The following is a 27,468-nucleotide window of genomic DNA, read 5'->3' as shown; positions in this document are numbered from 1 at the left end:
TAAATACTTATAAAATTATGTTGTTGCAAAAATAAAAATTTCATTTCCCTCCATAATTAATTCTGGCGGGATAAAGAGGCAGGAAATCAATATATTTGGCAACAATGGCTTTGTTACTAAACCATTTACCTACTTATAGTAACAAGTATGTTATTACCAAAAATAAAAAATTAATAAAGAATTTTTTTATTCTAAAAGAAATTAATTGTTTATTTGATTTCAGCCTCCATCCTTTGGGCTACTTTTTCTCAAGTCGTAATAGTCATAAAAGGACATCGATTGTTTTCTTCCAATGTCTATCCTGTTATATCTTCCAATGGCGATTTCTTCTTGACATTCAGTGCCGCAGTCAGTTCGCAGTCAGTTTCCAGCGCTGCTACGTGAAGATCTCGTTTCTAGGTCAACTGGTTCCTGGGCTGGAGAACGTGAAGGAAGAAGAGACTTAGGTCAGTTGTTTATCCTAAATTTGATTTCTTTCATCATCTTGTTTGTTACATTTTGTTGTGAGTTTGATGAATTTATTGAAATTAATGAATGAATTTCTAACTCATACCAGGAATATCTTCTTAATTGAGTTTTAATCTTCATGTTTTAGCGCAGCTACGTGAAGATCTGGTTTCTAGGTCAACTGGTTCCTGGGCATTCTTTATCTTGTTTAATCGTTAGTTGAGTTTTAATTGGTTTTCACTATTTTTAGATCCTTAATGAGAATTTTGGTCATACTTGATAGAAAATAAAAAGAGGCAAAAGTGGCATGTGGAAATTGCAGAGTTGAATAATGTCTTCTTAGAATTTGTAATTAACAGTAAGTATTTGTCTTAAATAAAGGCCCCAAAATGTTTCTTTGTACCTCCCATAAATGACACCTCGTTCTTAAAACATGAGAGTTAAAGAAACAGTATGAAAGTAGATGAAAATTAATAGTATGAGAAAGTGATAAGAAGAGGGCAAACAATGATGTTTTATATCTGAAACTTTCTTGAGTTCTTCAAACTTACTTATTCCACTTGTATAAATATTTCCAATAGCTGCCAAACATATATATAATGCTTAATTTATACTATGGTTCATGCTTAATTATAGCATTCATTAATTCAATCCCTAATCCAAACCTCCCATGTTTAGTATTACATACTGCAGGCTGGATTCTACCATTGATTTTAACTTTTCTTCTTCATCATCTATCCACCTTAATATCCTGCTCAATGTTTAAAGATTTCTAATTAACCATTAGTGGTATCTTTGAAAGCAAATAAATGTATAATTATAAATATATATCTTTCTCTTAGACAGCTTGAATTTGCGAAGTAAATAGGTGCATCACTCTAGAGAAGAAGAACCCCAGGGACAGTAATAACATTAGTTTATTGTTCAATATTACTATATTGTTCAACATTTCTGTAAATCATAGAATTGGGAATGTTTTCAAGAATGAACGTTTTTGGTCTTGCAATGAACAAAATTAGCCTTAAAACAAAATTCCCACCCCAACACACAACCCCATCTCTGCACTGTAGAAGTTCCTACAGTTGGAAAATTACAACTTGGGTAACAGTCCTGCCAATAGACATTCTCAATCCTATATTCCTAAGTCATCTGTTGAAAGTTCCAACTACATGTTAACCTCTCTTTTTTTTGTCCTGCCAATATTTATTTCACTTCAACATGACAAAAGGTTTGAATAAACCTTTGATACGATTATGTTTAAATTATATTCTTAATAACCTTATTTACTATAACTAGTTGCTCCTGGAATGCTGTCCAATGCAGCCACGAAACAAGCCACGTTATAGCTCTTGACCTCTCTACCGGTTGTCTGTTTGTTTCAATCAATTCATGGAGTACCCTTTTCTTTCTTGTTCATCTTAGGAGACTAGATCTTTCATCCAACTTTAATTATTCTAGAATTCCTCATGGAAAATTAGGACCGTCTCAAGCTTGAAATACTTGAATCTCTCTCTCTAACTATTATGCTAAAATCCTATTAGGAATTTTACAACTTTTCAAGTTCGTTTCTCTTGTTCTGTTTGAAAATCCATTGAAGCTTCAAATGCCTGGTTTGAAGGATATAGCTGAAAATAACTAGTCTGACCTTGTGCTTGGGAGTAAACCAAAGAATCCTCAATAAGGCAACTTGTGCTCTGTTTGGTCCAAACACGAACAAGGCCAAACCAAATTACAATTTAAATAGATATTCTTGAGACAGTGAATGAGAAACTGATGTATATCCTGAATATCCAAATGGGTGTTATGTCATTTATCTTCTACAAGTACTAACTGAAATTTCTACATCCAGCAACACGTCAAGAAGCAGAAGTGGATCTTCCTTCAAAGCAGGAGGGTCTTCAAATACAAAAACAGTCAAAATAATAACCTCGGAGGAAGAGGAGGCCGAAGAAGAAAAAGCAACTGGTACTTGTCGTTTACAATTTAGTTTTTATTTTCCATTTCCCTTTCATTGTGATTCCATCATGTGCATGAATAATAATAAGATGAACTAATCTCTTCAATATGCTAATATTTATTTGAGAATTCTTTTTAGCAGTACCTGCTATAAAGTCAACTGCTAACATTTATTTTTGCTTTAGGCAGTTATTGTTAACCTGGCTGTACACATTTCTAATGAGCATTGAGGAATTAGCAAATTCTTTCGTTGATTGGGTTTAGGGGCATTTAAGCATTAGTATTGAGATGTTTGTTTCTCACATTCCACAGAGGACTAGAGAAAACACATTTTAAACATGAGAGATTGATCAATGACATTTTGATACAAGCTATTTAATCTTACCTTAATATGATTCAATAAAGTAATCATTGTGGCATGCCACTATATAAAAAAAACGCAGTCCGATCGCACTACGCGAGGGTCCGGGGAGGGGTCCCACCACAAGGGTGTACTGGGGGGCAAGTCTTCCCCTGCCAATTTATTTGGCAAGAGGCCGCTCCTAAGACTCGAACCCGTGACCTCTTGATCACACGACAACAACGTTTACCGTTGCGCCAAGTTCCGCCCTCTGGCATGCCACTATATTCAAGATTAAAATTCCTATAGGATAAAAATGCATTCACAAACGACATCTAGCACTTCCATGGACATTATGTGTTTAATTAAGCTATTCATTTCCTATTAGTGCAGTATCTTTATTTTCTATAACTTGTATTATGTGCACATTACCTAGCATTTTGATTATTTTTAGATTATTTAGGGTGTTAATAGTGGTGATAATGTGTATGGTTCTACATTATATGTATACCTTGCTTAACGTGATAATGTGTATGGTTCTACATTACATGTACATACCATTAGTATTTAGATTATTTTTAGATTATTTAGGGTGTTAATAGTGTGAATTTAGGCTTCATGTACAAAATAGCACAAATATAAGCTTAACATTTAAAAAAGGTACCAATTTAGGTCTCGATAACGGAACGAGACACGTCATTGAGATTACTCCGTTAAACTTAATGGAGTAATAGGAATGACGTGTCCAATCCGTTATCGAGGCCTAAATTGATACCATTTTTTAAATGTTACGTCTATATTGATGTTATTTTATAAGTGGAGCCTAAATTGATACTTCCCCAAAAACCATAGGTCTATTTTGATACCTTATCCCTTTAAATTTGATACTAATAGGAATAGGTCTGTGGTTAAATGTGACCAAATAATAAAACAGGGTCAAATGATAAAATTTTGGATAGATCGATATCCAAATAGGGGTTTAAGCCATTTTCAATGCAATATGATATAAATGACACTCTTTGCTTTATTTGAATTCAATATTATTATTATTATTATTATTGAATAAATAACAGTTCCTGAAACCTACAAAAAATCATATAGGAAATAATACATCTTAGCTAATTTAACACGAATTCACATTCACTCATTCTGAGATATGAGATTTGTATTATATTCAATGGGTGGATGCATTCAATTGAAGTTTAAACATCAATTTTCCTTAATTTAAGTGCAACTAAGTTTACTTTAGTTTTTCTTAGAGTAAACCATTACGGTGCATTAACAAATCAGATTAATGAAAACTTTGTTCATTTTTTAAATGCAGATATGGTGGTGCAAGGTCAATTAAAGATACAGAAAAAGAGCATCGGGGTGGGCTTGGAAAGAATTTATACTCTTGTAACAATGAGCTTCAATGCATTCGGGATGGTAATATTGAAATGGGACAAGGTAAAACAAAGGTAACAAAGAATAATGCTAGAGGTGGAGGAAAAAATCCTATAAACTCTACCCATAATGAGCTTCCACATATTGAGGAATGTGATATTAATATGGATGATATTGGTAATAGAAATATGGTGGGACGAGGTCAAGCCAACATAACAGGGAAAAACAATAGAGGTGGAACAAGAAATGAGGTTAACTCTATCCATAATGAGCTTCCACACATTAGGGAAGGTGATATTGATATGGATGCTATTGGCTCTAACACACACAGTCCTGCATATGAAGAAAATCCCTATGATGATCTAATGCAACCTTCAAATGATCCAGGTAAAGCTTTCTATTTTATTATCCGCTTACAATTGCTTTTGAAGCTACTCTATAGTTTCCATTACTTGTTTCTAAAACATGTTTGCTGTTTGTTACTTCATTTTTTGGTAATCAATTTATGAAATGATCAGAACGGGGGAATAAACAAAAATATGGAAGCAAGCTTGCTAGTAGACTTCAAACTGTTCTAAGCGCGCATGAAGCAGCAGATCCAACTCATATGGAAGGTAATGAATTTCAAGAAAATCCACCACGTAAGGTCAGAACAAAGTATTTTCATGAAAGTAGGCCAACAAGAGATGGAACCCAACAAAATGATCTAAATAGTAGTCAAGGTAAGAAATATATCATACGAAGTTGTTTCTTTTTTTAAATAGTTTAGAGCATGCTTTAAATATTTGTTATGGTTGTAGCATTATAGCCTCTGCCACGAGTGCTAAAAGGAAAAGGGGTCAAAGGGGCAAGTACAGAAGCTTATCATTTGAAAAGAAGACTATGTGTGGTCAATTTAAACTTGACATTGAGATACCTGATTACGTTCTCCAAGCTGTGGAGGAAAATGCAAGGTCCCTGGTTAACTTTTGTGGTTATGTTGTGAGGACAAATGCTCTAATGGATGCTGGAGATTGGCCTGATGTCTTTGCTAAATATGGTCCAGCAATGTGGTTGCAAGTAAAGGTATTTTTTAACATTTTAATCCAAGTTAAGATATTAACATTCTAGATTTTGTAAGTTTTTTTCAATATTAGATGTTATAGTGATATAACATTAACCTGCAAATGAACAGAACAAGTTCAACATTAAAGATTCTTGTACATAACTACTTCGACTTCAAGCTTTTGCAACAGATGCAATGCAAAGATTGTACCATTTCTGGAAGTGTCGCTTGCATTATTATTACCAAGAATGTGGTGAAACACACGAGGAGCGCTTAAAAAATCATTCTCCTGATTTTTCTATGGCTAATTAGAGAGCTTGTTGTGCTACATTTAATTCGGATAAGTTCAAGGTAAGCTCTCAATAACTATATCCATTCTAGTTTTATTTCCGAGTTACAGCATTTTTGGGTATTTTTACTGCTTTAATTTCAACTTTAGTTCTTTTATTTCAGAATTTTACTACATTGTTGGGTATTTTACTGTTTTTCTGAGTGTATTTTCACTTGTGTGTCTTACTTGATTCCTCTATTTACTTGATTCCTTTATTTGCTGTGAATGGGAATTAAGATTTCATGCATCAGCAACTTAAATCATGCATCAGCAACATTTTGATTGGCTTTAGTATTATAATTTAACTTTGCACTCCTTATGAGTAATTACTAGGAATAAAATGTGTTTGGAATACTTCTCCAGCACATGCATTAAAAGAATTAATGTTTTGTTTTTGCTGGTTTCACAATTGGGCAGGGATCAAAAATATTAGGGATTATAGCTGATTCAATTGTATTTTATTTTTTATTATTAAAGTTTGCTGATTATACTTGTATGTAATAGGATTATAGCCGCTCTACGGAAATACATGTAAGAATCTTAATTTTGCTTATGGATTTGCTTAATTTTAATCAAGTATGGTACAACTAGATATAACATAACATATTTCATTTTTCCAGAATTTAAAATGTTTATGGTTCTAGTTTATTTGAGAAATTACTGATTTGAGAAGCTAATTTGAAAATCTTAATGGCTGCTCTTGAGCATTCTAATACCATAGTTAGAATATTGAAAAGTGAATGTTTTTTTGTAGAAACAACTTCACCAACTTGTGCAAGATAAGGACAAAGAATCTGAAGGGGATCAAATTCGTCCTCAAACACAAGAAGAAATGTTGCTTCATGTATTTGGCCCAAAATCCGGGTACACCAGAGGCAAAGGAAGTGGGTATGGAGGCTCAGCTAAAGCAAGATTACAGCAAGAACAACAACAAAACTTGCGCAAACAACAAGATCAAATTGCTCATCTAGAAAGTCAGTTAGAAGCAAGTAAGAAGGCAATGGAAGAATATAAAGCAGAACAAACATGCATTATGGCAGACATGGAGAAACGTCTTATGCAGATGATAAGAAGCAATTCTAGGTACGATAAAAAAAACTTCAATTTTCTAGAACTTTTTAAATTTCTCCTTATATTCACATCTACTAAACTTTAGTTGTCATTTTAATGTTAAAAGAGTACACAAACTCACTTTCCTTCCCTAATAATGTTTCAACTATGTGCGTATTAGGACAATTTATTTGCCACTATTTGTCTCCATGTGAACTAACTGTTGAATCACCGTAAATTGTATCAATCTAATTGATGAATCTACCTAAAGACTAATTAATGAAATAGTGTCAGCAGAGAAAAAATGGAAACACAAGCATATTGTTATATTATGATTTTCATGTTAGTATGAAATCTTGCAAACTTATAGTTTTCATGTTAGTATGGTTTTACTCACTTTTTCTCTAATTTTATTGTCTTTTTTCTATTTAGGTTGAACTTTTATGAGGATGATAATGAAAATGCTCATGCTTGAGAAGCCAATTGTGAAAGGGAATTCGTGTTCAAGAAAATAGATCACTTTTTGTATAGCTAGTGAACTTGTGGCTATAATTTTTGTCCGGTATCTTTTTGTCAGATATGAATTTTTTTGGGCTATCTGATGATGATACATTAAATTAGTTCAATGTAATTTGTTATGAAGGATTTTTATGTAAAGAACATATATATAGTTATGAAAGGTAATTAATTATGGCTAATGTATGTAGTTTTTTACTAGTGTTAGATTTATTTTAATTTTATGTTTATATATAATAATAAATATATATATTATTATATATAGATTTATTGCTGCAACTGTAATTTTAAATACTTACTTATGGAAACAATTTTAGTTGTTGCATGAAAATAATTTTGGCAACATAAAGTGGTTAGTATTAATATAATATTAGCAATGATCAAAGTTGTTATAGAACTTCTAAATATATCGCAACAACATGGTTGTTTCAAAAAATCAATATTTATGGCAACGACAAGCACCATTGCGAAAAAATATATATATAGATACAATATGAGTTATTGCCAAAATGCAAAATATACAGCAACATAAAGTGTTGTTTGGAAAAGTCTAAACAAATCGTAACGCCACATATTGTTGCGAAATGTAAAATATATACAGCAACGACCTAAATTGTTGCGCAATGTAAGATATCTACAGCAACAACCCAAGTTGTTGCGAAATATAAAATATCAACAGCAACGACACGTGTTGTTGCGAATTATAAATTTAATTCTCTAACATGCATTCCATGTTTCGCAACAACAAAGCTTTTGTAATAGCATGTGTTGTTGCCAAACATATATTTTTTGCAACATCGGGATGTCGTTGCAAAAACCTTTAGTAACGGAATGTATCTTCACAACTGAAAGTCGTTGCGAAACATGCGTTGTTGTTGCTAAAAATGTTTTTCGCAACAACATTCTTCGTTGCCAAAAATCAATTTTCTTGTAGTGTATACAGATAATCTGGACAGTTGCATGGATCCAATGAAAGGGAGTTCATTAAGATTGGGGACCCGACTTGAGATAACAGGATGGGTAGATTTATCCTTGTCACCTGTTCATCTCATTGGTATTAATAGGTATAAGTAATCCTAAGACTCAAAGGAATGTTAATTAGTGTTTCTGGATTACGGAATGTGATGCTTTGATCCTGTTGTAACACGATTCATAACAGAGATGACTCTGGCGTGTGAACGGCAGACGTTGGGTGTCACATGAAGTAATTGCAGGATAGTTATACATTGGATTGAGCATTTGTCACTCCCGATAAATGGGAGATACGTTCAAGGATCGCTTGTGGAAGACTTGACTCGAAATCCTTGCAAGGTGATAGCTTAAGACTTGAAATACAGATTTCACTTAACCTATCTAATTGGAGTTGACTCGGCCTGTACAAGTAAAACGAACGTCTCGCTATATGTGACTTGACATTATCCATAGTCATAAGATTCAGTTCAAGGATGTAGTTGATAAAGGATCGAATTATACTGTAACTAATACGGAAAGGTCAACGACAGAATCAACCTGTCTTCTTATAGATCTGGGGGAATGTTTCGGATTTGCTAATCACATTTCGCGCACTCATTCCGTTATGCAAAGATTAAAATATAATTCTGAGAAAATTAATTTAATAGTTGCATACGGCTAGAAGCAATAAGAACCTAATGGGTCACACATAAGACTTGGAGCCCAAAAGAGAAACAGATGTTAATTAATGGAAGCCTAACTGAGTCCACTAAGGCCCAGTAAATGAGGGGGGCGAATTTCATGTATGAAATTACATGAATAATTAATTTGATTCTTAAACAATTTTAATTAGATTATAATTGTGAATTAAATTAATTGTATGATAATTCAATTAGGAGGTTTATTTTGATTATATTACTTCTAATTATTATCCTACTAAATAAGTTATTATTATCTTTATATTTAGATATAATTATAGATAATAATAAGAAGAGTATTATTCCGAATAGAACTCTTATTAAGTAACCTAATTCTATCTAACTAGGGTTTAGATACAAGAAGTTATTTATACCCCCCTACTAAGTGAATTTCGGCTAACCCTTGTGCAACCGAAGAGAGAGAATTTCGAACTCCTTAGTCGAGGACGAAATAATCCACCGCTTCCTACCGATTCAATTGATTTCATCTTTTTCTCTTTATCCTTGATCTTGTGTTGATTAATTAGAGACAATCTACTTTGGTTGTTTTATACGGTTGAGTTCTAATTTGATTTTGAATTGTGTTTCTGTTTTGTGCTCGGGAACTCGGAGTAAGAGTTGTGGGCACTACGATTGCAACGGTAGATAGAACTTCAAAAGGTATTTCCTTCTATCCCTCTTTATATGAAATAACGATTAACAAATCTTGGGTTAATGGAAATAGGTTAAAATTTTATATTTCCGCTGCCAAACGTTTGCCTATTTTCCTTCAGTGGTATCAGAGCCTGCGTTAAATCCGTTATTTCATATATGAAAATTTAGAAGTTTTTCAATCAGATTGAATGAATATTTATAGTTAGGTTAATTAACGAAACTGATTTTGATTAATTAATTCTAAAGATAAATAAATTTTAATTAATTGTTAATTAAAATAGATTCTGCATATGTTCCTGATTATTTTGGTTGATAATCATTATAACAAAATCTATTAGTTTTATAGTTAGATTGATAAAAGTTAATTTTATTGATTCTAAAGATAAAACGGAAAATCTATAATAGGTTTTCTTATTTTCTGAAAATCGTTTTAAAACCGTTCTAAAACTCATATATATATATATATATATATATATATATATATATATATATATATATTAAAAAAAAATGGACAGTAGCTCGGAGGCGCAGCCCGGCCGATGTCCTGCGGTTGTTGCCTCGCGGCAGCAACCGCGCAGCGGCTGGCCGCCGCTGCCGCGAGGCAGCGGCTGGACAGGCGCAAAAGGGCTGCTGCCAAACGGCAGCAGCCGCGTCCTCGAGCCCGTCCCGAAACCCACGTAGTTTAAAATCGTTTTTAAAATAGTTTTAAATATATATATATATATATATATATATATATATATATATATATATATATATATATATATATATGTTTCAGAAATTGATAGTTTTCTGTTTTGATTATCGAATGAAAAATTTATTTAAAAGTTTGTTTTACCTATTTGTAAATCAAAGGTATTAAATGGATTAAAATCAAAATAATTGGGATATGCATGAATATAGTTTTGTATAGTTGTATTAATCTAAAAAGTTAATATATAAGATACGGAACTAATAGAATTAAAATTGGATGAAAGTTAATTTGATGTGTTAATGTGATTAACCTAAATATTACATAAGTATATTATGTAATCAACCAATTAAATTTATTTAATTGAGTCTATGTATGTTTGGAGTTATAGACATATTTGGACCCTCTATTTAGTCTTTTGGTATTTTTGAAATAGAGCATGCGAGTCCTGCCTATCTACTATCTATTGTAATTTCTCCTCTCATCTAATTCCCTTCAAAATTAATTGAAGTTTTCTTTAGTAGTATAGAAATTAATATGTAATTTCAAGGCGCCATGGAGAAGATGGAGGACCTAAAAAGAAATATGTAATAGTTAGTATTTCCCTAGGTTTGGCCTTTTATTCCGTCTCTGGCTCGACGTAATAATTTAGATAATATGTCCATAACACCAATGTATGTGTCTGATGTATGCTAAAGCAAATCAAGACTAAGTTAGATTATGAGACTTAAAATAAAATCCCCCACTAATTAAAAGTTAAGTAAATAAGCAAGTTATTAAAATCGGCTGCCCTTCCCTAATATTATAATTCAGCCGGCAGTACAAGGGGCCTTTGGGTTGTTGAGCAAACTCAAGCTCGGGGTCTTATGATAACACCTGAATTATTGAAAATCGTCTTTTCATGAAATATGAGGTAATACTTAAATTAGATTATGATAATTGGATGAGCAAACTCATGTTATCATAAACTAATGGGCAATATGGTCGAGATTAATATGAATAGCATATTAGTTACTAATGTGGTTAGTAACCCAATAACCTAGGAATCACGTCAAAGATGTGATTGATTACATGAATCTACCTAACAAATGAGACTAGCTTGTTGAGCAAACTCAAGGTGAAATCTCAGGAGTTAGGATCCTAGCTCACTAAAGGATTTGTGAAATTCTTCGAATTAATATGGAGGGCTATTAATTTGGTAAAATAGTGGGAGCAATCTAAAATGAACTAAAAGACCTATAATTTTAGATTGATGTATTTTAAGGCAAATGAATAACGTACGTTTACTCTTTCTCACTCTCAGGTTTAAATTAAAACACTCTTAAAATCATGACTAACACCAATCTGTAAAATATACTTACTGATAACAAGTTGAACGGTTCAAACTTCACCGACTGGTATCGCAACCTCAAAATCGTTTTGAAGTTCGATAAGAAAGGGTATGTACTTGATACACCGATACCCCCTTACCCGACGGATGGTGCTCCCTACCAAGAATTTTATGCTTACCTGAAGCATAAGGCTGACGACGATCATGTGGGAGACATCATACTTGCATCAATGACACCGGAATTGAAAGGGCAACATGAGGATATGGATGCCTATTCCATGGTCACGCGCCTGAAAGAGTTGTTTGCGAATCAAACTAGGTGCGAACGCTACGAGATAACGAAACAGTTATATAGATGCAAGATGCAGGAGGGCACATCTGTAATGACACATTGTGTCAAGATGATTGGCCTTATTACCAAGTTTTCTAGTATTGGAGATGCGATGGATCGTGAACTAAGTGTAAACTTACTTCTTCAATCCCTCCTCGAGAGTTATTCACAGTTCATTACGAACTACCGGGTGAATGGCTTGCAAACCTCTCTTATAGAGCTTGCAAATATGCTCGAGACAGTCGAGCCCAATATGAAAGAAAACGAGCGAATACCGGCCCTTGCTATTGAAGGATCAAAGAAGAGGAAAGGGAACTTCCCCAATCCAATCCATCCTGAGAAATGCAAGGGGGCCATGCTCGCCAAAACTAAGGGAAAGGAAGTGAAGAAGCCCAAAGGAGAGTGCCACTTCTTTGGTGAAGACGGGCATTGGAAAAGAAATTGTTTGGTATACCTAGCTGCCCTCAAGAAGGGAAAAGCCGGGACTTCAACATCTGGTATGTTTTATATTGAAATAAATACAATTTCACAGTCTGAATCTTGGGTATTAGATACCGGATATGGATCTCATATTTGTATGAACATTCAGGGACTCAGACGGACTAAGGAATTGAAGAAAGGAAGCATAAACTTGCGAGTAGGAAATGGAGCAAGAGTTGTCGCCCTCGTTGTTGGAGATTATGCTTTAAGTTTGCCCTCTGGGCTTGTAATAGAATTAGGGAACTGTTTGTATGTTCCAGAAATGTCCAGAAACATTATTTCTATTAGCCGTCTTGTTGACGACGGTTTTCATATTTCAATCAAAGACAAACATTGCGAGTTTTATAGAGATGAGATTTTCTATTTTTCAGGAATATCATAAAATGGGATTTATGTGCTAGATGACAAAATTTCTGTATTCGCAATTGATACCAAAAGACATAAGCTAGATAATTCGACTTACTTGTGGCATTGTCGTTTAGGCCATATAAACAAAAGACGCATGCTTAAGCTACACCAAGATGGGCTTATGGATTCAATTGATTCTGAATCATTGGAAACATGCGAAGCATGTTTATAAGGTAAAATGACAAAGACACCCTTTAGCAATAAAGATGAGCGTGTATCAGACACTCTAGGATTAATACATTCAGATGTATGCGGTCCTATGTCAGTCCAAGCAAGAGGAGGATTCAGATACTTCATAAGCTTCGTAGACGACCATTCCAGATATGGTTATGTTTACTTGATGAAGCACAAGTCCGAAGCTTTTGAGAAATTCAAATGCTTCAAAAATGAAGTAGAAAATCAATTAGGAAAGAAAATAAAAATACTTCGATCCGATCGAGGTGGCGAATATCTTTCAGATGATTTTCTGAATTATCTAACTGAATGTGGGATATGCTCACAATGGACACCTCCCTATACACCATAACACAATGGTGTATCCGAAAGGAGGAACCGTACCTTACTAGATATGGTACGATCTATGATGAGCATAGCATTACTTCCAAAGACATTCTGGGGCTATGCCTTAGAAACTGCCCTCTTCACCCTATATCGAGTACCAACTAAATCCGCTAGTTCCACACCATATGAATTATTCGTTGGTAGGAAACCCACATTCTCATTCATGAGAGTATGGGGTTGTTCAGCATTCGTCAAACGCATAGCGTCAGACAAACTAGATTCTAAATCTGATAAGTGTTTCTTCATTGGATACCCTAAGGAAACTATGGGATATTACTTCTATCATCCAGATGATCAGAAAGTAATAGTATCTAAGCACGCAACCTTCTTAGAGAAAGAGTTTCTCGAAGAAACAGAAAAGGGAAGCATGATTGAACTTGATGAAGTTCAAGAAAAAAAAACACCGACTGAAACAACAGAGGCGGTTGAGGAACCCAAAGAAGTCCCATTAAATGAGACTCAAGTGCCACCCATTCGTAGATCACAAAGAGTTCGTGAACTCCCAATTAGATATGGTTTTCTAGTGGGAGATGATGATGAGGTTCCCGTGTTAGACGACGAACCCGAAAACTACGAAGAGGCTCTTACCAGTCCAGATTCTAAAATATGGCTCGAGGCCATGGATTCTGAAATGGATTCCATGTACACCAACCAAGTTTGGACTTTGGTTGATCCACCCGAAGGGATAAAACCCAGTGGGTGCAGGTGGATCTTCAAAAAGAAGACTGACATGGATGGAAAGGTTAGCACCTACAAAGCTAGGTTAGTAGCGAAAGGATATCGTCGGAAGCAAGGAATTGATTATGACGAAACTTTCTCTCCTGTGGCTATGTCCAAATCAATCAGAATAATGCTTGCTATTGCCGCTCACTACGATTACGAGATTTGGCAAATGGATGTGAAAACAGCTTTCCTAAATGGAAACCTGCTTGAGGATGTATATATGATGTAGCCTGAAGGTTTCATATCAAAGGATGCAAACAAGGTTTGCAAACTACAAAGATCCATTTATGAACTCAAGCAAGCATCTAGAAGCTGGAACAAGCGTTTTGACGAAACCATAAAACAATTTGGTTTCGAACAAAATTGCGAAGAAGCTTGCATTTACAAGAAAGCAAGTGGGAGCTCAGTTGCATTTCTAATATTATATGTGGACGATATATTATTAATGGGAAATGATATAGCTCTGCTACAGTCGGTGAAAGTATGGTTATCAGGTAACTTCTCCATGAAAGACCTTGGTGAAGCAGCTTATATACTTGGTATAAAGATCTACAGAGATAGATCAAGAAGACTGTTTGGTCTTTCACAGGCTACATACATTGAAAAGGTGCTAAAGCGGTTTAGCATGCTTGAATCGAAACGAGGTAACTTACCCATGGTACATGGAGTAAAGTTAAGCAATCATCAATGTCCTAAAACCGAAGATGATAAGAAACGCATGGCTGTAATCCCATACGCCAGCGCAATCGGTTCGATTATGTATGCTATGCTATGCACTAGATCTGACGTAGCGTTCGCGTTAAGTATAACGAGTCGTTATCAAGGTAATCCAGGAGACGAGCATTGGAATGCCGTCAAGAACATTCTTAAGTACTTGAGAAGGACTAAAGACATGTTCCTAGTGTACGGAGAAGGGGATCTGAAAATAGAAGGATTTTCAGACGCCAGTCATCTCACAGATGAGAATGATTTTAGATCCCAATTAGGATACCTGTTTATCTTGAATGGGGGCGAGGTCAGTTGGAAGAGTTCCAAGTAGGGAAGCGTAGCTTTCTCTACGACCGAGTCAGAGTACATCGCTGCTGCGAAAGCAGCAAAGGAAGCGGTTTGGATTAAGAAGTTCATTACTGAACTTGGTATGGTGCCTGACATTGTAAATCCCATTACACTGTACTATGATAACAATGGATTCATTGCACAAGCAAAGGAACCACGGTCTCATAATGCATCCAAGCATTACCTAAAGCGATACCACATTGTAAGAGAGATTGTGGCAAGAGGAGATGTGAGAATAGAAAGAGTACCTACTGAGGACAACGTTGCAGATCCGTTGACAAAGCCCTTAGCCCACAAAGTACATGATCGTCATCTAACTTCTACTGGGATAAGTTGTAGAAACAATTGGCTTTAGTCCAAGTGAGAGTATGTTGGGGTTTAGTGTCCTCCTATAGACAATTGTTCTAGGATATGAACTAAATATAAATGAAGTGTTCTTTATGTCATTTGTTTTTAATAAGATATGGTTTCATAATTGTATAAAGGCAACCACTTTTAAAGAACTAAATAAGTCTGATAAAAGGAAATTTCTAAGTTTGTTTAAAGTGATTATAAAGTGTTCATACAAGCATGAAGTGAGACGAAACTTTATAATAAACTAATAAACTTAAAACCACCCCAAGTCAAGTAATATGTTTAGGATTGACATATCACTGTTGAGACTTGCATGTAACAATATCTTCTGTCAAGACAGAGAGCTGATCTCACAAGCTTCAGATATACAGATAATTTGGACAGTTGCATGGATCCAATGAAAGGGAGTTCATTAGGATTGGGGACCCGACTTGAGATAACAAGATGGGTAGATTCATCCTTGTCACCTGTTCATCTCATTGGTATTAATAGGTATAAGTAATCCTAAGGCTCAAAGGAATGTTAATTAGTGTTTCTGGATTACGAAATGTGATGCTTTGATCCTGTTGTAACATGATCCATAACAGAGATGACTCTGGGGTGTGAACGGCAGACGTTGGGTGTCACAGGAAGTAATTGCAGGATAGTTATACATTGGATTGAGCATTTGTCACTCCCGATAAATGGGAGATACGTCCAAGGATCGCTTGTGGAAGACTTGACTCTAAATCCTTGCAAGGTGATAACTTAAGACTTGAAATACAGATTTCACTTAACCTATCTAATTGGAGTTGACTCGGCCTGTACAAGTAAAACGAATGTCTCGCTATATGTGACTTGACATTATCGATAGTCATAAGATTCAGTTCAAGGATGTAGTTGATAAAGGATCGAACTATACTGTAACTAATACGGAAAGGTCAACGACAGAATCAACCTGTCTTCTTATAGCTCTGGGGGAATGTTTCAGATTTGCTAATCACATTTCGTGCACTCATTCTGTTATGCAAAAATTAAAATATAATTCCGAGAAAATTAATTTAATAGTTGCATACGGCTAGAAGCAATAAGAACCTAATGGGTCACACATAAGACTTGGAGCCCAAAAGAGAAACATATGTTAATTAATGGAAGCCCAACTGAGTCCACTAAGGCCCAGTAAATGAGGGGGGCGAATTTCATGTATGAAATTACATGAATAATTAATTTGATTCTTAAACAATTTTAATTAGATTATAATTGTGAATTAAATTAATTATAGGATAATTCAATTAGGAGGTTTATTTTGATTATATTACTTCTAATTATTATCCTACTAAATAAGTTATTATTATCTTTATATTTAGATATAATTATAGATAATAATAAGAAAAGTATTATTCCGAATAGAACTCTTATTAAGTAACCTAATTCTATCTAACTAGGATTTAGATACAAGAGGTTATTTATACCCCCCTACTAAGTGAATTTCGGCTAACCCTTGTGCAACCGAAGAGAGAATTTCGAACCCCTTAGTCGAGGACGAAATAATCCACCGCTTCCTACCGATTCAATTGATTTCATCTTTTTCTCTTTATCCTTGATCTTGTGTTGATTAATTAGAGACAATCTACTTTGGTTGTTTTATACGGTTGAGTTCTAATTTGATTTTGAATTGTGTTTCTGTTTTGTGCTCGGGAACTCGGAGTAAGAGTTGTGGGCACTACGATTGTAACGGTACATAGAACTCCAAAAGGTATTTCCTTCTATCCCTCTTTATATGAAATAACGATTAACGGATCTTGGGTTAATGGAAATAGGTTAAAATTTTATATTTTGGCTGCCAAACGTTTGCCTATTTTCCTTCAGGGTGCACCTGTTGTGGGATACTTTTTCAAGTGATGTAAGGAGAACTCTAGTAGTATCACTCATAGACCATATGTCTATCTTCAAGGCTTCGTTTTTATCTTTGACATTCTATGTTTAGTGGGTCCTCCAGCAATGACATCGATTACTCCCCAGGGTGCTCGACCTGAAGAATGGGAGATTTATTCTCTTGCATTGATGGCTTTATTGGCTTTTTTTAGGAAAAGGTCCAGCAATCCCTTCTCTACCATTTTGCCTAACTCCAGGGCTAACTACTTGCAGTATTGGGTGGCATGCCCTTCTCTTTTGTGGAACTCGCAGTACGTGTCATTGTTACATCATCCGACACGGTTAAGCTTTAGAGGGTACTCAATGTGTTGTGTTTTTTCGACCTAATATAGGACTTCTTTCTAGGGAGCGTTGAGGGGTGAAAATTCACGTTTAGGACGTTCTCTTTGTCTTATTCGGTTCCTATCTCCCTATATGCCATGCTTGTGTTTTTTGTTTCCTTCTAGGGTTTTACCCTTCAACAATGGATTGAAGAGATTTTTGTCCTATCTTACAAAATCTTGGACCCGTTGCATAAGGTCAGGAAACGATCGAGGTCGTCGTGTGGCGAGATCCTTCGGTAGATCCTTATTGCGGCAGTTGGCAGTTGTGGCGTTAACCACAACATATATGTTAAGGTGTCTTATTTGGATAGATGTCTTTCATAACCTTTCAACCCATTCCTAGAGGGTTTCGATCTAATCAGGAACCATGTAGTTTAGATCCTGTATTGTTTTATCCTTCGGTATGGAGGTGATGAAGTGTTGTGGTAACTCCATGGACATTTGATTTAAGTTGCGAATCGACCCTGTGAAGAATTGAAAATACCAATATGCGGCTTCTTCTTTTAGCATAGTGGGAAATAGTTTGCACATAACATTTGTGGTCGTGGTGGTTTCCAAAGACCACCGAAAATTCTTCATGTGCATAGTGGGATCCTCCAGTCCAATATATTCTTTGAGTTAAAGGTATTTTAAGCGAAAATGCATCGATTCCTCTATGATGTGGGCACATAAGGGGGAACTGGTGTTTGTTACTTCAAGGATCTAAGCATCCATCATTGCATCCATCATAGCACTTTTGAGCCTCAAATTTACCTTCTCACTAATGAGTTTTGAACATATCTTACTTGTCTAAAGAGATATGCAAAGTTGTTCGGCCTTTTAGGGGGGTTACTTTGTGGGGGAACAACGACCTCAAAAGGAGTTTGCCTCAGTTGAGGTTCTATGATAGGAAACACATGTTTTAGGAGGAGTTTGCTTCTTAGAATGACTCTTTCTATATGCTTTTGTTGGAGAGCACCATGGGTGACCTAGAATGATATACAATCATTTTACATTGTTGCACTCTAACTCCCTATATCATTTTTTATCTAAAGCTCTGGATGTATGGGAAGTTTCTTTATGCATGGGACATCTGTGGACAGTATGATGTCCAATAGAGCATACTACGGATTCCTAGCAGATTGGCCAGTTCATTATTGCCACAGTTACTCGAAGTTGGCCCTGAACACGCTGCATCTTAGCAGCGTGTTCACCCCTCAATTCATTGACAATCCTCCTTCCACACTGCAGATGAGTTTCTTTTTTATATCATTCAGGAATTGTCTTCTTTGGGTCTAGGGAGCCCAAACATTCATTCAAGTCCTCATCAAGCTTTGAGGTTAAGGCTTGGATAGGCATAAGCTGCCTATTAACATCATGCGAGGTTATTGCCTCTCGTGAAGGTTTGAGATCCATATGCATGGGAGTTTTGTGAAGGGGAGTTAAGGTAAAAGAAAAGTTGACAGAGGGTTATGGGAGTCTCATTATGAGCCATGGATGTGATGTTACTCTATGCTCACTGCGCCAGTTTGATGTGGGTAAAAGATGGGAAGGAATCTCCGGTGATTGGCTGGTGGAGGCGAGGCCTGCAATAAAAGAAAGGAAAGATCAAAAGAGGCACGAAAACTAACATCATCATTCTAATGCCTAAGTTAGCAGAGTATCTATGAGAAGATGATTGAATAAAGAAAAAGATAATTTTTAAAAGGTGAGAATGAGATATCTTGGCTGCATTAGATGGCTTCTATTTATAGTGCTTGGAGCATTTATGGAAGCGTGAGTTTTGTTGCCCTAGTTGTTATTTCTACACACATATACATGAGGTTGAAGATATGTTTTCAGACAGGACCACATGGATTTGGCATGTGACGATTTTGCGCTAAGTGAGTTGAATGATTACTTATGAGTGGGACGTCCATTGGTCACAGGATGAATTATTACTTTGAGTCGGAATGTGTAATTATTCCACAACACACAGTTGATTATTTTCTTATTATCATTATTATATAAGGGTTATAGCTCTCAAATCAAATGTATACTTCATCTAATCAAAACTGCAAACTGCCATATATAGAATATCGATTAACCAAATCCGCTCAATTCTCTTATCTGCAGCGGATATTATCTTAGCACGAAAGTCTTACAATGTAATGAAGTTTCACTTTAGGGGATTTTATTAGAAAGACCGAGTCCTCCCAAGAACCTCATGTAGAAAACCACGTGCGTCGCTTTTATGATAAAAATGCAATATGATATATTAACACATTAACACAGACATTATCATATCAATAGATTATTGAACAATTAACAAAATCATACATATCTCAGCAAGCTGAATTGAAAATGTTATGAATTTGATGAAAAGTTAAGAAAATGTGATTTAAGCTCAATCAAAGCTTGCTTGAATTAATTCCATTTGTAATACTGTTAGATGCCATCCATTGCTTACCCAAAGCAACTAATTCTCCACTCTCCTTCTTCCTTACCTCTATTAACACAAACATTAGCTTTCCCTTCTCTCCAATTACCTTCGCCTCTATCTCTACTTCTTCCTGCCAATCCCTAACAATCAATACATTTTCTTTTTCTTTGTTTCCGATAATATAGAAAACGAAAATTTCAAGATCAAATTAGGCAAACAAGGAATCATAGATCGAAAAGGAGGAGAAGCTACTCACATGAATCTTAGCCGGAGAAAAATACGAAATGCTGAAATCAAGCGACACTTTGATATGCCCAACCAAAGAATATATCGCAGTAGCTCCCACATCGTCGATCAAAGTTGCGAGGGCTCCAACTTGCCAATTCCCAGTCTCATCCTAACAAATATTCCCTAATTAACAAACAAATCCACACAAAAACATAATAATCAATTAACAATCATCGGAATTCGAAATTGAACTAACTGAGATGCGATTCGAAACCACGAAATTACAGAGTATGTAACCCTGTCGAGCCTCTAGAATTTGGAGGCCATGGAGGGATAAAGCCTCTAGTTCGTGACTTTCCTTTGACAGACTTTGAAGCCAATTGCTCGATTCTTTTACTCTTTCATCTTCCATTTCTCTTTGGTTTCTTCTTCTTCGAAAATGGTTAATGAATTCATATTTTAATACTATCTTTTTCCTATTTCTGCATAGAGTAGACTAACAGGGTAGCCGGTAGGTGTTGGGTTTGGAAACTTTTGTTTTCCCCCCTCACCTAATCGACAAAATCCAATTACAACCCGGAACTACTAAAATCGGCAACGAGTTCTTTAAAATAAGCAAAAATTAACAATGAGATCCCTCAATTAAGGAAAAAATCAGTAATTGAAACACAAACTTAAACAGAAACCAAATTAAATATTGCTTGAAAATGTATTTAACTATATTTACAGGTTTCTTCAAAAAAAAAAAAACTATATTTACAGGTTAATTAAGTATGGATCGCTTCAGTTAAATTTTCTTGAAAATATATATAATGATAAGTTTATTGCAAAAAAAAAAAAAATTGTTCTACTCAAAAAATTCAATACATGAGTTTTATTTTTTTATTCAGTTTAATTTAAATTTATTACTATCAATTAACGAATTAATTATTTTTGAAAAATATTTTTGTTATGTTAATTTAAAACTGATTTGAATTCAAAACCGGCCTTAGGCCTTGATTTTTGGGCGCAGACCCAGGGTCCATAAATTTCAGGGGCCAAAAAAAAAATTTGGTTCAGTATATAAAAAAAATTATAATTATTAAAAAATAGGATAATAACCTGCCGTTGTGCCGTCCTATGCAATCTCTTCTCTTCTTTCTCTTCTTTTTCGCGTCTTTTCTTCTTCCTTCTTTTTTCTGTTTTGTTGCTGCCAGGGCCGTTTGCGTCTTCCTCTCCTTCTGTTTTTCCGTCTGACTTCCGTTTGCAGCTTTCTAATTAGACTCCTTCATACACTTATTTAACTATGTGCTCAATTGCTAATTTTTGTTTAGTTTAGAAACCCCATTTATAATTTTAATAATAGTATAAGGTTCTATTTATGTCTATAGTTAAGGAGTCGAATAAGTGTTATGCCTTTGTTATTTTGAAATAGTTTATCTTTTTAAAAATGGATTAATATACAAAACTCGCCTTAGATTTTATCTTGAAAAGCAATTTTGTCCCTACATTAAAAAAGACTGATAATTTTTTTCTTATAATTGTAAAAGATAATAAAAAAATATCCAAAATGAACGGCATGATCACTTGGCATATAGATAAAATATAAATTATGTGGAAATGAACTTAACCTTAAACCTAGCGAAACAATAAATCTCATTTATTTTCTATCTTTATAAATGAACTTAACCTCAAACTCAGCCACAACATATAAATGTTGAAATCATAGCCTTGGATAATGAAATTTGTATGATTTTACAAACGTTGAGACGTCAAATTCTATTATGCATGATTATAATAGTATCATTTCATAAACATTAAGATTAAAATTGTAATATTTTGTACATTAGAACTAAATTTACATTTCTTCAAAAACTTTAAAACTATTATAGTATCCTATCCCTTAAAATTAACTTAAATGATAGTCATTTTTCGTATTCGAATCATAAGTAGCAAACTTTCTATTTCACCTATAAATTAATCTGAGTCGATTTTGTAATTTATCACATAATTGGGGCTCAATTAATTAAATTAACTAATTATATAATTATATCTCTTCCAAAAAAATTAATTATTTTTGGTTAATTAATCTAACTAATCAATAAATTAGTTAATTAGTTTGAATTAATTAATTAGTTAGTTATAAAGGCATATGGTAAAAAAATTAGTTGAGTTGAAAGTGGGGAAAAGTTACCGCGATAGAAGTAGTTATTAATTTTGGGAGAATTTTTTTTTTTTTGGTACAAAAGGTGCTTTACAACAGCAAAGCAAGGAAATGGAGCAGAACACGAGAAATAAAACTGAGAAAAAACAAGAAGAAAAAAAAAACCCAACAGCTACGACAAGCTACTACTAGGATCTGAGATCCTTCTAAATTGAACTACGCCCCTAAAGTCTTCCTCAATTAGCCGATTAAGAGGTGCCGGAGGTTCCAACAGTGTGTGCTTCCCCCATGGCGCCTTTAGAGCTTCTCTCGCTAGCCAATCAGCACAACGGTTTGCCTCTCTGTATATATGCTTGAATCTTATGCTTAGAGTTTTTTGGAAGCCGAGTATGTTACCCAAGACAACCTTTAAAGGATGGACAGACAGTTGATCTCTGGTATCATTGAGGAGAGTGATTAATTCTGAGCAATCCGATTCAACAATGAGGAGTTGGATACCGAGTTGTGTCGCCAGTTCCAACAGATAGTATCCCCCAACATTCGGCAATAAAACTATCCCCTTTGCCTATGTGGTGAATAAAGCCATGAGATTTTGAGCAACGTGTTGAGAACAGTTGAGAAAACATTTATTTTTCATGTTGTGATTCAATTATATAACGACAAGGGTGCTATAGAAAAATGGTCAATCAAATCAACTAAAAAACATAAGACACAACATCAAGTCTCTACAATTTTTCTCTACAATTTTCTGTCAAATCCTCATTTTGTGAATTCTAATTTAGGAGATTCCTTTAGTTTTTCTGCAAGAACTTTTTCGAGCCCGCTAATGGGCGCCCCGAGGCCCTAGATAAGAAATATATTTTATTATTTTTTACATAACATATATTAAATGATTTGTCTTGTAATTAGTCAAATTTTATGCATTAAATATGGTTGTAATTGGATAATCTATTTAATGGTAATTTAGCTGTCATTTATACCACTTCTACTTCTTCTTCTTCTTCTTCTTCTCTCTGCAAATCTAACGTTTACTTCTCTCTAATATCAGTTCTTTTTTTCTTCTTTAATTAATTTAGTTATCATTCAAATACTACACTTGTACTTTAAAAAATTAGAAACCCAAGTATTAAAATTAGAGAAAATTAGTGAAGAATTGGAGATTGTGTAAATAATAACCCAAAAATTCGGATCATGAGTTTCTTCTGCGTTATTTGGAGGTTGCACTGGGATTGAAGTATGTGATGAATTTTTCAAATTCGGATCTTCCCCCATGAACGCAACTATGTTTTCATTGGATGGGGGGACATTCAAATCAAGCATTTTGCTTTCAAAAATTAGAAAATCAAGTATCAAAGAAATAAATGGGGAATTAATTTAATTAATTTTGGCACAATTTATTAGATATATATTATATTTATGGTAATTATTAGGATAATTACCATAAATACAATATATATCTAACACAATTATTTAAGCTTTTGTTCTTAATTAATTAATTTGTGTCAAACCACTTAATGCATATTATATAAATATATATATATATATATATATATTTCTTATCAAGCGTTCCGGGAGCGTCCGTTAGCTTTTGCCTTATTCTAATTAAGCCATTCCGTTATATGATTTTAATTGAGAACCTCTAACTTTTTCATTCTTTTAGCTTTCTACAATCATCTACTTCCTCCATTTCAAAATAATTGTCACGTTTTACCAAATCACACACATTAAGAAAATAATTGATTTGCATTAAATTTATGGAACAAAAATACTACATTTTATCTCTCTTTATTAATTATTCTCATTTTTTGTGTCACTCATTTTCTTTGGTAGGAACAGGAAAGAAAACAAACAGAAAAAAACCTAACCCGGGATTAGCCTAGGGAAGCTAACCCCCACCACATCTTCCAAAAGAAGAGAAGAAAGATAATCAGGAGGATAAGAGAAGGTTGTGACGCCTAGCATCCTCTCGTGTCCAGCAACCGCCAAACGATCCGCCACCCGGTTCTGTTCTCTAAAAACATGGCTGAAGTTGATGTAATCAAAGGAAGAACAAAACCTTCTAATACATTTTATTAAGTTTTGGCTATTTAAACAAATAGATTTGTTATCAGAGATCATATTGATAGCTTCGAGGTTGTCAGATTCAACAAGTAATTTCTTCAAACCCAGACTTTTGGCAAGTCTAAGGCCAGAAAAAATCCCCCAAAGCTCCGCCGAAAAGGACGAACCCATACCCAGATTCTGAGTAAACCCAGACACCCAGGCACCACCATCATCCCTCAGAACACCACCTGCATCAATTTTGTGTCACTCATTAAATTGAACCACTCTTTATATATTGAAAATTTAAAATAAAAAAAGTACAATTGATATTAAACTCATTAATAATGGTAAAATAGAAAAAAAATTGCCTTGAAAACTAATCCTAACAAATAACATGAAATAAGAAAATTTAATAAAATGTGACAGTTATTTTGAAATGAATGGGTAAATAAAGTCAATTCCTTAAATTTTTATAAATTTTGTAAAACTTTCTGCAATTTAAAAAAAAAATATATGCAAAAAACACTTTCATTAAAATTAAAAAAGAAACTCTAAAAGGTTATATAATCAAATCTATAATGAGTTAATCAAATTCAATTACTAGAAAAACTTCATTATTTAACATTTTCAACTTTTTTTTTTTTAAGAAAGGAAAGGAAAAAAACAAAACCAACAAAAAACCTACACCGGGATCAGTCTAGGAAGGCTGATTCCAATCCTATCCTCTAGGAGAGAAGGCAAAAGAAAAGAAGGAGGAACAGATAGGGTAGAAACACCTAACATTCTCCCATGCCCAGCAGCTGCTAAGCGATCCGCCACGCGGTTTTGCTCCCTAAAAATATGGGAGAAATTAAGATACTCAAAGGCAGGACGAAGCCTCAAAATAGCTTTGATGAGATTCTGGCTCTTCAGACAAACAGCCTGGCTATCTGAAATCCTGTTAATAGCCTCCAGATTATCAGATTCCACCGAGAGCTTTTTAACACTCATGCGAATGGCGAGTTTAATACCTGACAAGATACCCCAGAGCTCCGCAGAAAAGGAGGAGCCCGTCCCCAAGTTATGGGTAAACCCCGTCATCCAATTGCCACCAGCATCCCGAAGAACTCCTCCAGCAGCAATTCTGCCATTGCTAAGGCAGGAGCCATCAGTATTCAACTTAGCAAACCCTTCTCTAGGCTTACTCCAGCCAACTAGCAGAATCTCTTTATCCGGGGAGGGGCGAACAAGGGAATCTCTTTCAAAGCTTTTAGTAATAACAAAGAGCTTCTTCGAGAAGAAAAACAGTAAATCAGGAATAAGGACAGCCTTACCCGCAAATAATTCTTCATTCCTCCACTTCCAGATTTGGTGACAAGTAATAGCAAAGAGGATGGCATCGTGCTCCATGTTGGCCAGCAAGTTCCCCTTGGCTCCTTGAGAGAACCAGCCCCCTTCAGAAAAGGCCATGAAGGAAGGGAGGATGTGATGAGGGAGGATCCCTTCCCAGATCTTCTTACTATTTGGGCAATCCCTCAAGGCATGGCACAAGGTTTCCACATTGCCTCTGCATCTACTACAGGCACTAGACTCAGTCAAGTGCCTTCTGTGCCTATCCGCATTCGTAAGGAGCCTGTCTTTGATACCCAGCCAAAGGAAGCTCCTGATACGGTAAGGGATCTTGAGGGACCATATGGACTTCCTAACATTTTCAACTTTTAATATTTAAGAGTTTTTTTTTTTTTTTGAGAAGTTTAAGAGTTAATATTGGAATTTAATTTTCAAACATTTATGTAACTTTATATATTTCTAACAACTAAATATATCAAAGCTTTGAATTTTAATTGAACTTGTTAAATTTTTTAACTGCATAAATTTACTTCATATTAGAGGTTGATAAACATCACAAAGCACAAAATTTAGGCTTAACAAGGACACATTAGAAGCCATTTAAAGGTAGCCCAATTCAGGAGTTTAAAATTACATTTTGTCTAAATTTTACTATTATGATTATTATAGGGAAAATGTATCAAATATGCCTATAGTTTTTTAGGAAAGTATCAATTTAGGTTCTATATATAAAATAGCAACAAAATAGGTTTAACGTTTAAAAAAATGTATCAATTTAGACATCGATAATGGAATGTAATATGTTATTCATATCACTCCGTTAAGTTCTGATTTCTCTCTCCGCATACAATTGACAGAACTTAACGGAGTAATATGAATAACATGTCACGTTCCGTTATCAAGATCTAAATTTGTATCTTTTTTAAACGTTAAGCTCATATTAGTACTATTTTATATGTATAGCTTAAATTGATACTTTCCCAAAAACAATAAACCTATTTTAATACCTTATCTATTATATCAATTTAAAGAACTCGTTAATACTAAGAGAGACCTCAATAATTACATCTATATCAATTTTTGTTAAAAGGTCATCTTATATCAATTTTCATTGATTTATATTTTAATACATAAAAATCAAAACAAAGATATTTTCCAATGGACTAAGCTCCAAAATCGCTTTTCATTTTTATATATAGAGTTTGTTAACTACTCGGTTTGAGGGCCGTTATATGGATTCTCAAACAATTAAAATCTATTGTATCTGTAGTTTAATTATTTTATATTGATTCACATGATCATGCATATTAAACGTCAAAAAATCACTTAGATAAAAAAATATCCTGAAGCTTTTAATTTTTCATTTTTTTTATTCAGCTTTTGATCTTTTATTTAGATACATTAAATCTTATCGTTTGTTTTCTATGACATTAAACATCTGACGACTATAAAAATTAATTTTGAATAATGTTATGGGCTGCTATATACCGCAAAATTTTTTCCACCTACCGCACTTTTTTGACAATTTTGCCCTCCTCATAATTTAAACTCAAAAATTCAAAAATCTCAAATCCTCTCTAGCTTTTTGATTTTTCAAAAAACCCGACCTAAAACAACATGCCGCCAAAGCCAGGAGCGGATAAAGGCTTCATGAAATCTCCGTTAAGTTTTTTTTTTTAAATTACTCAGAAATCACGGGTTCCGCCTCCGAATCGGAAGCGGAACCCATATGAATATAAGGTAAACGGAATCGCCGTGCCGTTTCCACCACGGGTGGAA

General features: G+C 34.5%; 2 protein-coding genes across 5 annotated transcripts; one reads left to right on the top strand and one right to left on the bottom strand.

Moving 5' to 3' along the window:
• Positions 1–245: 245 nt before the first annotated feature.
• LOC136224719 (uncharacterized) lies at positions 246–7,253 on the top strand. 4 transcript variants are annotated; one of them, XM_066013134.1, is made up of 9 exons: positions 246–446; positions 2,297–2,412; positions 4,068–4,192; positions 4,314–4,516; positions 4,648–4,851; positions 4,930–5,194; positions 5,304–5,525; positions 6,260–6,588; positions 6,988–7,253. In XM_066013134.1, the coding sequence occupies exons 4-6, from the start codon at positions 4,318–4,320 to the stop codon at positions 4,935–4,937; spliced, it is 411 nt and encodes a 136-aa protein (XP_065869206.1). In that variant the 5' UTR covers positions 246–446; positions 2,297–2,412; positions 4,068–4,192; positions 4,314–4,317; the 3' UTR covers positions 4,938–5,194; positions 5,304–5,525; positions 6,260–6,588; positions 6,988–7,253. The 4 variants fall into 4 exon arrangements, with proteins under 4 accessions (XP_065869206.1, XP_065869204.1, XP_065869205.1 ...); XM_066013132.1 differs by having other exon boundaries at positions 4,068–4,203; positions 5,365–5,525; XM_066013133.1 differs by having other exon boundaries at positions 4,068–4,203; positions 5,353–5,525.
• A 12,528-nt stretch (positions 7,254–19,781) lies between these two features.
• LOC136224020 (uncharacterized) lies at positions 19,782–20,641 on the bottom strand. The gene is made up of 3 exons (XM_066012231.1): positions 20,431–20,641; positions 20,203–20,343; positions 19,782–20,076 (listed from the first exon to the last, which is right to left on the bottom strand). The coding sequence occupies exons 1-3, from the start codon at positions 20,584–20,586 to the stop codon at positions 19,915–19,917; spliced, it is 459 nt and encodes a 152-aa protein (XP_065868303.1). The 5' UTR covers positions 20,587–20,641; the 3' UTR covers positions 19,782–19,914.
• Between the last annotated feature and the right edge of the window lie 6,827 nt (positions 20,642–27,468).

Source organism: Euphorbia lathyris, chromosome 3 (assembly GCF_963576675.1).
Source record: "Euphorbia lathyris chromosome 3, ddEupLath1.1, whole genome shotgun sequence".
NCBI lineage: Eukaryota > Viridiplantae > Streptophyta > Magnoliopsida > Malpighiales > Euphorbiaceae > Euphorbia > Euphorbia lathyris.
This window is presented reverse-complemented; position numbering and strand designations above follow the sequence as displayed.